Source organism: Aotus nancymaae, unplaced genomic scaffold, assembly GCF_030222135.1.
Source record: "Aotus nancymaae isolate 86718 unplaced genomic scaffold, 86718_ANA_hifiasm-v0.15.2.pri h1tg000032l_0, whole genome shotgun sequence".
Classification (NCBI taxonomy): domain Eukaryota; kingdom Metazoa; phylum Chordata; class Mammalia; order Primates; family Aotidae; genus Aotus; species Aotus nancymaae.
This window is the reverse complement of record NW_026988445.1, coordinates 8,198,210-8,212,786: the sequence shown is the minus strand read 5'-3', so window position 1 is coordinate 8,212,786 and position 14,577 is coordinate 8,198,210. Positions and strand designations below refer to the sequence as shown.

The following is a 14,577-nucleotide window of genomic DNA, read 5'->3' as shown; positions in this document are numbered from 1 at the left end:
TTTTTAGCAGAGATGGGGTTTCACCATCTTGGCCAGGCTGGTCTTGAACTCCCGACCCTGTGATCCACCGGCCTTGGCCTCCCAAAGTGCTGGGATTGCAGGCATGAACCACTGTGCCTAGCCACTAATGCTTTTTCTATTGGCAAGCAGAGCAGATGTAATTTTGCCCTGGGCTTAGCTTCTTCATATGTCTGAAAGTTCATACATTGGAAGTTTATAATAAGGACTGTCAGTTTTTATTTCTGCCTTTGTTGTTTATAAAACTACTCTGAAGAGCCTCTGATTTGAATAGTAAGAGAATGGACTATTTTATACTTCAAAAAGCCTTAACTGGATGAGTGCAGTGGCTCACACCTGTTATCCCAGCACTTTGGGAGGCCGAGGTGAGCGGATCACTTGAGGTCAGGAGTTCAAGACCAGCTTGGCCAACATGGTGAAACCCTGGCTCTACTAAAAATACAAAAATTAGTGTGGCGATGTGCACTTGTAATCCCAGCTACTCTGGGGCTGAGGCAGGAGAATCACTGGAACCCAGGAGGTGGAGGTTACAGTGAGGTGAGATTGTGCCACTGCACTCCAGACTGGGCAACAGAGTGAGACTCTGTCTCAGAAAAAAAAAAAGAAAGAGAAAGAAAAGCATTAACTTAAAAGAGAAAGAAAGAAAGAAAAGCATTAACTTAGTACCATTGAATTTATTTAGGAATTCAGTGTTATTGCTGTTCAGATAATTTTGTTCAAATAAACTATTTTGTCCCTTTATTTTCTTTTTAGCCCATATAGTTGCAAAGAAGCCCCATGCGTTTTGATATACATTCCTGATGGTCACACAAAGGAAATGCCAACATCAGGGTCAAAGGAAAAGACCAAAGTAGAAGCCACAAAAAATGAGGTAAATAGTGACTTTAAAGATATATCTATAAAAATAAATGGTCTTTATATCCCAGGGTTTAGAATATATTTCTTTACAAATGATTATCTTTCTTACTGTGGAGACTGAAGATGACAATTAAGTCTTGCTCTTTGCATTTTATTGTTATCCTTTCACGTAAGATTTTAAAATCTTGCTCTGTTGCCCAAGACTGGAGTGCAGTGGGACTATCTAGGCTCACTGCAACCTCCACCTTCCAGGTTCAAGCAATTCTCCTTTCTCAGCCTCGCGAGCAGCTGGGATTACCAGGTGCGTGCCATGATGCCTGGCTAATTTTTGTATTTTTAGTAGAGATGAAGTTTTCACAGTGTTGTCTAGGCTGGTCTCGAACTCCTGACCTCAGGTGATGTGCCTGCCTCGGCCTCCCAGAGTTCTGGGATTACAGGCATGAGACACTGCACCTGGCCAGAACCCTTATACTCTTCAAAATGACTTGTTGGCCAGGCGTGGTGGCTCACGCCTATAATCTCAGCACTTTGGGAGGCCGAGGTAGGTCGATCATGAAGTCAGGAGATTGAGACCATCCTGGCCAACATGGTGAAACTCTGTCTCTACTAAAAACACACACACACACACACACACACACACACACACACAAATTAGACAGGTGTGGTGGCATGTGCCTGTAGTCCCAGCTCGCAGGAGGCTGAGGCAAGAGAATCACTTGAACCTGGGAGGCAGAGGCTGCGGTGAGCCGAGATCACGCCATTGCACTCCAGCAAGACTCTGTCTCAAAAAAAAAAAAAAAATTTATGTGGGATATATTTATCATACTAAAAATTGAGAAGTTTTAAAAATATTTAATTCATGTAAATATAACTAATAACATGTTAACATAAAAAACATTTTTTATTAAAAAATATTTTCCAAAACAAAACTTTTAATTAGAAGAGTGATATGGTTTTACATTTTTGCAGATGTCTTTAATATCTGACTTCATAGGTTCTAAAAACCTGAACAAACCATGAGAGAATGAGAATGAAAAAGACAAAATACATCTTAATACAGTGAAAATAGCTGTGACTGCAGATCCCCTCTAAGAGGGTTTTATAAACCCCTTAGAGTCTGTGGACCACACCTTGAAAATTTGATATATCATTGAATAAACTCACGAAGTAAGCATGACATGGAAAATTTAGTTTCTCTTCCCTGATTGATCCCAGTTCCCATCTGTGCCTCTCATTTTTTATATACTCTAGAAAACTGATGTTATATGTTAATATGTATTCTTGAAAAACTTCATATTCTGCAAAATCACATACTGAAAGTAACAGCTGATTTATCAAGGAAAACAGTTGAGGCAAACCACTAAAAACTTGTGTATCTCATGTCCATTCAGTCAGCTGGTGGCTGGTTAGCAGTCATCGAAGACTCAACTGGGCATTATTCTATTTTTATTTTGTTTTATTTTATTTTTTTGATGGAGTGTTGCTCTGTTGCCCAGGCTGGAGTGCAGTGGTATGATCTCGACTCAGTGTAATCTCTGCCTCCCAGTTTCAAGCGGTAGATGAGGTGCAAGTAGCATTGTATTTTATGATTTAGTCTTGGAAGTCTCACATAGCATCATTTCTGCTGTACTCTGTTGGTCAAATCAGTTACAAGCTTGCCCAGATTCAGGAGAGTGCACAGAACCCCCTTCTTGGCGGCAGGAAAGTCAAAAAATGTGTAGACATGCTTTGAAACCTGGACAATTTTGAATAGAAATTCAAAATTCAGATACGGTTGACTGGCACTTAACGCCCAACATGGCAGTCAGAGGTCCTTTGCAGCTTTAAACCTGAAGGACAATAATGCTTTTCCCTGTGATGTGTAGGTCTGGAGAATATTTGTCTCCAATAGAGGCTGATACTATCAAAATTAAATTATCATCTGGGGTATAGCCTGCTTTGTCAGTTTTTTTATTCTTATTCTCAAATATTTTTAATTAAAGAATAAATATTTTAAATTTAAATTTAAGAATAGATTATTCTTAAATTATTTTAAATTAATCCTAATGCTTATGGATATTCACTTTTTCTCAGCCTTTGCAACTGAGGGCTTTACACAGATTACTTTTTATTTTCCCATCAGCTTTATGGGAATATGGTTATCCCCCTTTTAAAGTAAGGAAACAGCTTAAACACCTAACTTAAGTTTGTGCAATGAATATGTGGTAGAGCAGTGATTTATTCTCAGACCTGATGGATATGTTATAATTTCTTTAGTCCCTTAATGACAAAGATTTAGGGTATTTTCAGGTTTTTACTATAGTAAAAATGCTCCAGTCAATATGTATGTCCCTCTATCTTTGTTTACTCCTGATATTTTTCGTTAGGATAAATACTTAGGAATAAGATTATTCATTTAAGCTTTTTAAGGGATTCAAGTTTAAAGGTTTTGTATTTAATTGGAAACATTATAAAACAATCAGTTTGAAATAATTTTGTGGGAAAACATTTAATACGAATTATTTATTTTACTTTTGGTTTCCTCTCTTGGTAGACATCTGCTCCTTTTAAGGAAAAACCAACACCTTCTCTGAATAATACTTGTACAACATCTGAGGATTCCTTGGTTCTTTACAATAGAGTGGCTGTTCAAGGGGATGTGGTTCGTGAATTAAAAGCCAAGAAAGCACCAAAGGAAGATATAGATGCAGCTGTAAAACAGCTTTTGTCTTTGAAAGCCGAATATAAGGAGAAAACTGGCCAGGAATATAAACCTGGAAACCCTCCTGCCGAAATAGGACAGAATATTTCTTCTAATTCGTCAGCAAGTATTCTGGAAAGTAAATCTCTATATGATGAAGTTGCTGCACAAGGGGAGGTGGTTCGTAAGCTAAAAGCTGAAAAAGCCCCTAAGGTCAGTATGTTAGATAAAGTCAAGACCACATTTTCAGTTAAGTGTGTGAATTCAAACTGCTTAGGGTAGTCTCATCTTCTTATAAAACATAAACTGCTTGTATTTTGATGTAATAATCAACAATGATTTATACCTGCTAGTACCAAACTCTGAAAATACATAGAAGTTCATAATCTAGTTGAAGGGTGGCTTACTGGGGAAGGAAATGTAGCACTTTTATGCGATGTGACTGTAATCCTTTCTGATATGTACAAGTTGCTGTGTGAAGGGTTTGTGTTTTTAAGTGGCAGTGAAGGCGGAAACAATTTATAAAGGATATTTAAAATCGTCCTGAAGTAGAAGCAGCCCATTATGGGGGAACAAAGGTCAGAACAAGGCACTCTTAAGTGTGGAACTATGGTTCTCAAGCTTTACTGTGCACCAGAACTACTGGCTTGCTAAAACATGGATTGCTAGGCCCTGCCCCTTGACTTCATTCTTCAGTAGATTCAGAACATGTGGAGAATATGCATGTCTAAAAAGTTTCTCAGATGATGCTGATGCTGCTGTCCCAGGGATCATGCTTTGAGAACTCCTAGTGTAGAAGACAATACCAGCAGAGGTAGAGGTCAGAAAGTACACGGTGTATTCGGGGAATAACAAATGGATTGTAAGGAGGTTTTTTGGCCAGTGATTATCTCCAGCTTTTCATAGCAGAGCCTTCAAGTGATACGAAGTTTTGACTGCAGTATAAATTATATTTTTGTTTCAGCATGTCCTTAGGCAAAACATTTAGCCAAGTGGGTGTGTCACCTAGTGTGAAATGGGCTTACTTGATATAAGTAAGAGACAAAGGGAATGGCAACTGTGATAGACTGTGAGAAATCATGTTTAATAATGAAGGTAGGTAGTTCTACTCAAACAGCAGCATAGTTCTAAGACATGATCGAATAAATCAATTCAGCCCCTGATGAGCTGCCAGAAATTGTAGAATTTAGGCTGTGGCACATACACAGAGAGGTATGGTGCACCACCATGTGGCAGGAAGGGGATTTGTTCTAAAATGTTGTCAGATCTCTTGTCCTGTCAGGGTCCTAGGCTTAGGTTGGAAAATTCATTAAGTTCCTCATTACCTCATCAGCAAGCTGCTGGTATCTGACAAGAAACCTGGCCACCTAAGATATTTTCATTTGTGAATATTTGACCTCATATTTTGAGATCGTGCGCCAGGAGTTAATATTTTTCTGTCTTTCCATTGTGAACTGTGAGAAATCCTTTATTAGGTCTGTGCAAAAGCATTAATTGCGGTTCTTACCGTTACTTTTAATGGCAAAAAACACAGTTACTTTTGCACCAATCTAAATAGCCTGTTGAGATCCTGCAGAACTATGATTATCTAAAACAACTTTGCTTCGAGGAATAAATGCTGCTGGATGTATAAGTTTAGGATATAAATTCTTGATGTTTCCTACCTCATGGGGAGGTTAGGAGCATTTTGCACTGTATCTGTTGGACACTAAATATGTACTCCTCTCTAGGTGTAATTTGAAGGGCTTTGGTCTTCAAATTTCTTCATTCTAAGTAGAATATATTGAGATTCTGTGCCAATTTTTTGTCAGCTTAATTATGGGTGGAATAGTAGCAGCAGCCATTATACTTGGAGTGACAGTCACCTATGAATTCCTCACCCATCCTATTGGGTTAATGGGTTATATCACGCTTTCATAAAATAACACTGTTAAGGTTATGAAAAGTCAGCCTATGGGTAAAAAATCTAAATTTCTTTGGTAATTGGGCAGATACTTTTGTTGGGTATTTTAATACTAATAAATGTGATACTGAAATAAGTCTGACTTCAGTTTAGTCTGACTTACACTTACTGAATGCCTACCATATACCATATCTGTGTTTCAAATATAGTAAGTCTTAATGTTGTTCATAGGTTCTTGGAAACTAAGACTTTAAGCAAAATGGTATATAACAACAATAGGCTAATCGACATAAGCAAGAATTAAGTTACCATGGCATATTTCTGATCCCAAAAACATCGTATTACACAAACTTCTTGTGTTTTTTTATTGTTGTTGTTGTCTTCATTTTTTTTCATTTTTTAAATATTTTGTCATCTCGTTTTCTTTTTCTTTTTAAAATTATTTTTACATTACATTCTAAAGACCAAAAACACTCCTAATTGAAACAAATGTGAGCTGTGTATACATTTAAGAAAGATTAATAAAAACAAGTAAGATAATTATTTACCCATTTATTCCAGTTCAGGGTTGTGGGTGGCCAGAGCCAATCCTGGTAGCTCAGGGCTCAAGGCAGGAACCAGCCCTGGACAAGACACCATTCCATTGCAGGGCACAGTCACACACACCAACACTCAGACTGGGAGCATTTAGACTCACCAATTCACCTAATGTGTACAGGATGTGAAATGAAACTGGCGTTCCAAGAAAACTCACGAAGACGTGGGGAGAATGCACATACTCCACACAGTTAGTGGCTCTGGCTGGGAATCACATTTTTTGTTTCTTCAACGTTATAAATGACATCAAACAAAACAATGTTATTCAAGGACCTGCCATACTGCATGTATTTTTTCTCTGAATGCTAATAATAGTAAATGTTTCTTCTAAAGACCCAAGCCAGTTACTAGGAATGGAACTAGCATTTAGCCTGCACCTGGCACTGTGTACTATATACTTTTTAGTCCTCACAAGAGCCATGTTGAAAAATATTCAAAGAATACTACTTTTTTTATTTGCTTGTTTTAGTAACAGGAGAAACTGAATATGAAAGTAACTTCCTGAAATTTGCAAAGCCTAGATTAAAATTTTGACTGATCAGCCTGTTGTTTACCTTGAAAGGTGGTAAGAGTGGGGCATTCCATTGAAAGCACTAAAGAGTTATAGTTTTACTAGTTTATCATTATATATTTAGCAAGTCTGTGCTTGTTTTACATTAATAATTTGCCTAAACCTCTTAACCATTCAGTTTTCTACAAAGGTGGTTATTTTACTATGTCATGTTTTATGGTAAGTAAGCTGAGTAGCTGAAGTTTTAGGTTACCAGCTTCAGTTAGACTTTTCTTGCTCTGTTTTTTGGTTCATTTTGTTTTTAATCTTCTCTTTCCTGCTTCAGGATGAGATAGATGCTTCTATGAAAGAACTTTTTTTTTTTCTTTTAGATGGAGTTTTGCTTTTGTTGCCCAGGCTGGAGTGCAATGGCGCAGTCTCAGCTTACCGCAACCTCTGCCTCCCAGGTTCAATTGATTTTCCTGCCTCAGCCTCCTGAGTAGCTGGGATTACAGGCAACTGCCACAAACCCTGGCTAATTTTTTGTATTTTTAGTAGAGATAGGTTTTCTCTGTGTTGTTCAGGCTGGTCTCAAATTCCTGACCTCAGGTGATCTGCCCGCCTTGGCCTCCAAAAGTACTGGGATTATAGGCGTGAGCCACTGCGGCTAGCCTATGAAAGAACTTTTAAGCGTAAAGGCAAAGTATAAGCAAAAAGATGGGCAAGTAATAAAAACTTGAAGTCCATCAAGTCTTTTGCTCCTCTTACCCTTTTTCTCTTGCTCAGTAGGTTGCTGCATTAAAATAATGGATCAAGCTGATAGTGTGAGGTACATAACAGAGAGTACACCAAAGATATAACAACACTGAATATTAAGTTTCTTTAAAAATTAAAGTCACTTTAAACAAAATTTGTGGATTGTTTTGTTTTGTTTTGTTTTCTTTTGAGAAAGGGTTTTGCTCTGTTGCCCAGGCTGGAGTGCAGTGGCTCGATAATGGCTCACTGCAGCCTCAACCTCCCAGGCTCAAGCAATCCTCTCATCTCAGCCTCCTAAGTAGCTGGAAGTATAGGCACATGCTACTGTGCCTGGCTAATTTTTGTGTTGCTTATAGAGATGGGGTTTCACCATGTCAGCAAGGCTGGTCTTGAACTCCTGTACTCAAGCAGTCCTCCCTCCTTGACTTCCCAAAGTATTGGGATTACAGGCATGAGCTGCTGGGCCTGGTCATAAACCTGTTCTTCGTAAAGGAAATTTTTTTTTTTTTTTTTTGGTGAGATGGAGTTGTGCTCTTCTTGTCCAGGCTGGAGTGCGATGGTGCGATCTTGGCTCACTGCAACCTCTTCCTCCTGGGTTCAAGCAATTCTCATGCCTCAGCCTCCTGAGTAGCTGGGATTACAGGTATGCACCATGATGCCCAGCTAATTTTGTATTTTTTTCTAGAAGAGGTGGGGTTTCACCATGTTAGTCAGGCTGGTCTCAAACTCCTGACCTCAGGTGGTCCACCAGCCTTGGCCTCTCAAAGTTCTGGGATTACATGCATAAGCCACCGCACCCAGCCTATAAATGAAATTTTATTAGAATACAGCCACACTCATTAGGTTACATATTGTCTATGGCTGCTTTCATGATACAGTTAAAGAGTTGAATAGTTGCAACAGAGACTCATATAGCCTAAAATACTTATTATGTAGCCCTTTAGAGAAAAAGTTTGCTGATCCTTGCCATGGAAGAAAGAGTTTTGAGAACCACTATAGATAACAGTTTTTTTAAAAAAAGTAACAACAAAATCAAATTATTATTAAATAAAAATAATTCACAATTGTTTTGTCACTAACATTTTCTCTTTATGTCATACTGAGTCTATGTGGAGGGGGGTCTAATCACCATTTGCTTCTGTAGTTGCAGCATTTTAATTCATGGTGCCTTGTATTTTATGTCCCCAATAATTCATCTTGCCAGTCTTTGCTTTTATTTTTTACACAAATGTTATTTTTTTTTTAAAACCCAAACCACAGTTTATCAAGAAAGGACATACATGACGTGCCCCTTTTGTTCTAGGAAACCACCACCCTGCACTCTTACACCAAATAGCTTTAAAATGTCTCAAGCCAAAAGATAAAGGTTGCAGGGAAGGGAACTACAATCAAGCCTATCCTTTTCTTGATGTTGTTTGTAATTCTTATTTGGGATGTGTGTAGTGAATTTCTGCTGTATCTGTATTTGGTACTTAATTCAAACTTGCTTTTGAGCTAAACAAATATAAATACATCTTAAATCAGATTTTGGTTCAAGATACTTCATAAGACTTATAGTAGCTTGAGGATCTTGTAGGAAAATCTTGAGAGTTTGTGTTAATTGATTTGTGTCCAACAAAAGTAGCAGGTAAATTGTGATTTAGGTAAATGAATCAGCCCAGTTGATAAGCAGGAGAACAGGTGTTGTGTTCTAATTTAGGTTTGACATCAGGATCTGCGCTCTACCCTGTGCTGTATTGGTTTTCAGAATTAGGTTTCAGTAACTGGATATTTCTTACAGGTGTAGGTATTTAAGCTAAGCATAGACAATCAGTTAATTATTTTCTTCAAATGCCTTTCTTCGAAACCTGTGAACTTTTAGTTTACTAAATCTCCTAGCAGACTTTAAAAAATATAATACAAGCCTCAGCACTCTCTTCCCTCACTTACTTGGAAGAATTTTCTGCTCTGATTACCATTAATTCATCCCCCACCCCACCAAGTGAGAATCTCTGCTTTTAGTGAGTCGTTACTAACCTGTGTAGATAGAGTTCTCTCAGATATGCCAGTAAGGAGCAAAGGTGAGTGACTGGTAATAAAGGTTAGAAAAAACATGTTTGAAAAAATAATTTTTTGAAAAAAGTTTTTTTCATTTAGAATTGAGATATACAGGCTATTTTGAAAGGTTGTAATATTATTTCTAATTGATAATGTTCCAGGTTTTTGTTTTTGTTTTTTTTTTTTTAAGTTCACTCCTTTCCCCATGGAGCAATGTTTCCATCTAGTGGCTGCTTAAAAAATAGCTGTTTGAGTACTCTTCATTCTGAATGCAATCAGAATGTAATCAGAAAATTGTCCATTTTATTTAATTTTCCAAGTTTTAGTCGTATTATTAGCATCACCTCCTTATTTCAAATTCCCATCTTAAACCTTTACCAAAGTGTTTTGTGTAGGTTGTTTCTTTTCTCATTAATCCACATCAGCAATTATTTGCTGAAAACCTTTTCTGTTTGTATTGGCATATGTTAGGTGAATTGTCTTTGTCCACTAACAACTTAAAATCTACTAGCAATGCTCTTTTAGCTTCTGCTGTTGTATAATATTGGACTAAATAATAGTATACCACCCAATTTCTCTTTGTAAATGACTTTTAATCCAGAAAACTGGTATTAAGAGATAATTTGTTCTCTACCCATCAGTTCTTCCTTGTGTATTCTAAGTGACAAATTCAAAGTAATACTCAAAGATCTTTTTCAAAAAGTAGTTTTCATGGCGTGTTAGTAGTATTAAAATGCACATTTAGGTCATTGTTTTCTGTAATGCTAAGCAAACTATAGTGGTTAAGATTACTTTTTTGGAAAAATAACCTGAATAATTTACTTAGTTATCTAGAATATTCCATTTCCCAACGGGAGGGAAAATATATGAATATATAACTTTATTAAGAGTATCTCATTCAATAACAAAGGGTTTGCTCACCTTAATTTTCTCTTTTATAATGTTTCAAATTATAATATTGCCAAACAAGGGTTTTTTTTTTTCCCCCTGTGTGAAAAATGTACCGTGTGACTTCAGGCTCTAATAAATACCCGCTTATAGTGTAAATGGAACTTCTTTCAAATAGTCGTCTTTTTCTAGAAATAGTTGCAGGAAAGTTCCTTCTTTTCCATTTTTATTTTAGCTGGTGGAAATTTCTCTTTTTCCCCCCTTGATTCTCGTATGTCTGATTAACTTGGCCGTTTTTCTTAAGATAAAGTAGTTTCTGCTGTGAAAACTCTTTCCTAAAAACAGAATAAAGAAGAGACACATCAAGAGTACAAATCAGTCTGTTCTCATCTTCTCTTTAAAATTTTCCTACCTTTGTGTGGTTCCTGGTATGACATTCTAATAGGCAGAAAATGTAAAGTAGCTGGACAAGGAAATGTGCTTTGCTTCCTCATAGGTGGAAATTTTTTTGAAGATATACCATTGGTAGCCTGTGTTCCTCTGACCCCCATTTAAGTATTCTTCCTGGCTTCTGCCTGGTTTTATTTAGCTATCTGAAGCATTATTAGAATGTAGCAGTAAAAATTGGATAGGGTGATTTGGAGACACTTTTCCTATCTATTTTGGTTGATACCTTGAGGTTCCCCATGGTACATTAGTTTGTGCTGAGATGGTAGCACCATTTCAGGTAAGGCATCTAGCTTGGGTCCTTTACCTGTGTTGCTGTCATTCTCCGCTACAGAGTCACAGGTGTCTTGGTTGGGCTGAGTGTATCATTCTTTTTTATTATGATTATGTTGAAGTATCACAGATTAAAATAAGGTAAGTGTCAAACTAAAAACTTCAGCATGCTTTCTCGTCTCATTGTAAATTTGTAAAAATTTGTTGGTTGGGCCCAAACTTCCTTTTTTTCCCAAAGTTGTATTTAATTTCTGTTTAATAAGCTGTGGAAAAATAAGGTTTGTATAGGCAAAACCATTGATTTGATCTTAATTCTGATTTTGTAAATTCTGACTTCACTATTTACAGACCCAGGTCTTGACACTGACAGTTCACTTAAATGTTCTATTATTTATCTGTTTACCTGTGTAAAATAGAAAGTTACACTGTCGTATGCTGATACGTATTTTTGTTTATTTCTATGGCTTACAGATAATTTATGTTTTTAATTTTTCTTTAGCTTTATCTCTTATTTTGGGCTGATGATTTAACATAGGTTTCCCCATGATTAACTTACTTACAGGAGTGATTTGCTGATAATTAAAGATTTTTAAATGGCATTGAAATTTCCAGAAATTTCACAAAGTTTTATAAATATCTCTTTCTCTCTTTTAGGCTAAAATAAATGAAGCTGTAGAATGCTTACTGTCCCTGAAAGCCCAGTATAAAGAAAAAACTGGGAAGGAGTACATACCTGGTCAGCCCCCATTATCTCAAAGTTCAGATTCAAGTCCAGCCAGAAATTCTGAGCCCGCTGGTTTAGAAACACCAGAAGCCAAAGTACTTTTTGACAAAGTAGCTTCTCAAGGAGACATAGTTCGGAAACTTAAAACTGAAAAAGCGTCTAAGGTTAGTGTGTTATTTTGTTTATGTGTTTTTGTTTTTTACATTTCAGGGTATTTTCTTTGCTTCAAGTGTTTTCTGCCCCATCAGATCTGGCTAACTTCTACTCATATTTCAGTTCTCAATTGTCTTACTTTGCCTTTTAGAGAAACCTTCTTCGTTGATTGTTTCTTACCCCAACTAGATTTGACTGGATGTTTTCATATGACAGTGCCCATCACTGATATAGCACTTAAACCCACTATATTTAATTGTTAAATTGTTTGTTTCTTTCTAATCTGTAAGATCCAAAATAGTGACTTAGACCATAGCACAGTTCTCATTGAAGGCCCTTAATATTTTCCTTGTTTTTGATTCTTTCCCCTAAAGTTTTGTCAGACTCAGATAGTAGGTTTTATTTTGAGCTCTTAGTAGTTTGTGCTAATTCTGTAAGTGCTAATTCTTTTAACTTTTTAGGAGTAGGTTTTTTTTGGTACAGATTCACATGAGTGGAAGACAGTTGTAGTTTTGAAATTTAACTTATAAATATAGAATTTGATAACCATTATCTTTATAATTGTGAAATGTTCAACTTATATAATTTAATGGCTCTTAGATTCCTGTGGAATACATGTTAGATACCAGTGCTTTCTAGTAGAACTTTCTGCAGTGATAGAATATGCGATAACAATATTGTCTAATGCAGTAGAAGTTAGCCACGTGTGACTATGTTTAAAATGTGACTATGGTGATTGAAGAAGTGAATTTCTTATTTACTTTAAATTAAATTTAACCAAATGACTACTATCTGGATAGTGCAGTTATAGACTGTGCTATTTTCCAGTCACAGTTTTGCACAATTCCATCCCTGTTTATTATAATCTTTATAATTTCAATGGTTAGTGTAACACCTACCCCAGACCTTTCTGTCCCAAAACCCCTCTGTCTTTGTGTTTGCAAATCTGCTTTTAAATTTTGGACAGATTTTTTTGTAGTTTCTAAGAGTGATGGTTGGGTTTTCACACTCATGTGATATATGCCTCCCTCAAACCTTATTACCACCTGGGCACATTATCCATCTGATGTTGGGGGAAAAAAAGAAAACTTTGGGCGTTGTATTTGTTTAAGTGTGTTTAGACAGTGACATGAATTAAATACTGTCTTCTTTTTTCCTCTTTTGTTAAACTAAAGGATCAAATAGATACAGCTGTACAAGAACTCCTTCAGCTAAAGGCACAGTACAAGTCTTTGACAGGAGTAGAGTATAAGCCTGTGTCGGCCACTGGAGCTGAGGACAAAGATAAGAAGAAGAAAGAGAAAGAAAATAAATCTGAAAAGCAGAATAAGCCTCAGAAACAAAATGATGGCCAAAAGAAAGACCCTTCTAAAAACCAAGGAGGCGGGCTGTCATCAAGTGGAGCAGGAGAAGGGCAGGGGCCTAAGAAACAGACCAGGTAATGAAACGCAGAAACTTCATTTGAAGCAAAGCAGAGAGCTATGAATGAATTCAACTCTTAATATTTTTTAAAACTAATTTTGATTAGTTTAACCATCACATTAAGTTAGAGAATGCTAAAGCTGTAATGTCAGCAGATAGCGTTTGTTAATTTTCCATTTAATTTTTTTTTTTAGATGAAGTCCTTGCTCTGTTGCCCAGGCTGGAGTGCAGTGGTGTGATCTTGGCTCACTGCAGCCTCCGCCTCCCGGGTTCAAGCAATTCTCCTGCCTCAGCCTCTGGAGTAGCTGGGATTATAGGTGCCTGCCACCATGGCCAGCTAATTTGTGTAGTTTTAGTAGAGACGGTGTTTCACTATGTTGGCCAAGCTGATCTCAGACTCCTGACCTTGTGATCTACCCTCCTTGGCCTCCCAAAGTGCTGGGATTACAAGCATGAGCCACCATGCCCAGCCAATTTTCCATTTAATTTTTAAAATAGGTAACACGTTTGTTTGGTTCAAGAATCTCAGAATATAAGAAGTTCCTGTGCGTGTTTCCCATCTTTCTGATTTTCCCCACCACCATAATGAATAGGTAGTCAGCCACTGTTACCAGTTTCTTCTGTATTTGTTGAGCAATTTTTCATTTGATTATTCAAGTAAATTCAGATGTGTATATATAGGTGTGTGTGTGTGTGTGTGTGTGTGTGTGTATATATATACACACACACACACGTTTTCTCTCCTCCTCTTGTAACATAATTGGTAGCCTAATTATACTCATTGTTTTGCACTTTAAGCAAAAGTTTTCAAATAAAGGCCTTTTGTGGAGACTGAGAGCTTCATTCTCAATTTAAAAATTGATAATTTAAATATAAGACAAAGTTGGCTAAAGACGAAACAGTGGGATAGATGGCTCTCTAAGGATCTTTCAATCTGTATGAATAAGGTACAGCCATGCACCATGTGTCAGTCAACAATGGACCATATATATGACATTGCTCCCTAAGATTATAATGGAGCATGTATAGAAACTTGGTATATGGCACTTGATATTGGCATTGCAGATCAAATAGGGGAAGTTATTGATATTCAGTAATGGTGCTGGGATATTTGGTTTTCCATGTGAAAATATACATGTGTCATCTAGGTTTGTATAAGTACAATTGATGTTTGCACAATGATGAAATCACCTAACAACGTGTTTCTCAGAATGTATTCATGTCATTAAATGACCTGTGATTGTAATTTTTTATCTGTAATTCCTGTCCCAAAATTAGAGTGAACTTTGTGATAGGTTTCCTTTAATGGCTTATTAAGAACTGTTACTGAG

The 14,577-nt window shown here is 36.8% G+C and overlaps 1 protein-coding gene and 1 non-coding gene across 3 annotated transcripts in view; both read left to right on the top strand.

The window, feature by feature from the left end:
* Positions 1-14,577, top strand: part of EPRS1 (glutamyl-prolyl-tRNA synthetase 1) — a 78,003-nt gene that overhangs the window by 41,370 nt on the left and 22,056 nt on the right. For both annotated transcript variants that reach the window (XM_064383515.1, XM_064383514.1), the window contains 4 exons: positions 772-889; positions 3,410-3,769; positions 11,602-11,835; positions 13,000-13,262. In XM_064383515.1, the coding sequence (XP_064239585.1) occupies positions 772-889; positions 3,410-3,769; positions 11,602-11,835; positions 13,000-13,262 (975 nt within the window). The remainder of the gene's footprint in view (positions 1-771; positions 890-3,409; positions 3,770-11,601; positions 11,836-12,999; positions 13,263-14,577) is intronic.
* On the top strand, positions 12,792-12,893 carry LOC135277662 (small nucleolar RNA U13). Its single transcript, XR_010345266.1, has one exon. It is a non-coding gene; the product is annotated as a small nucleolar RNA U13 (small nucleolar RNA).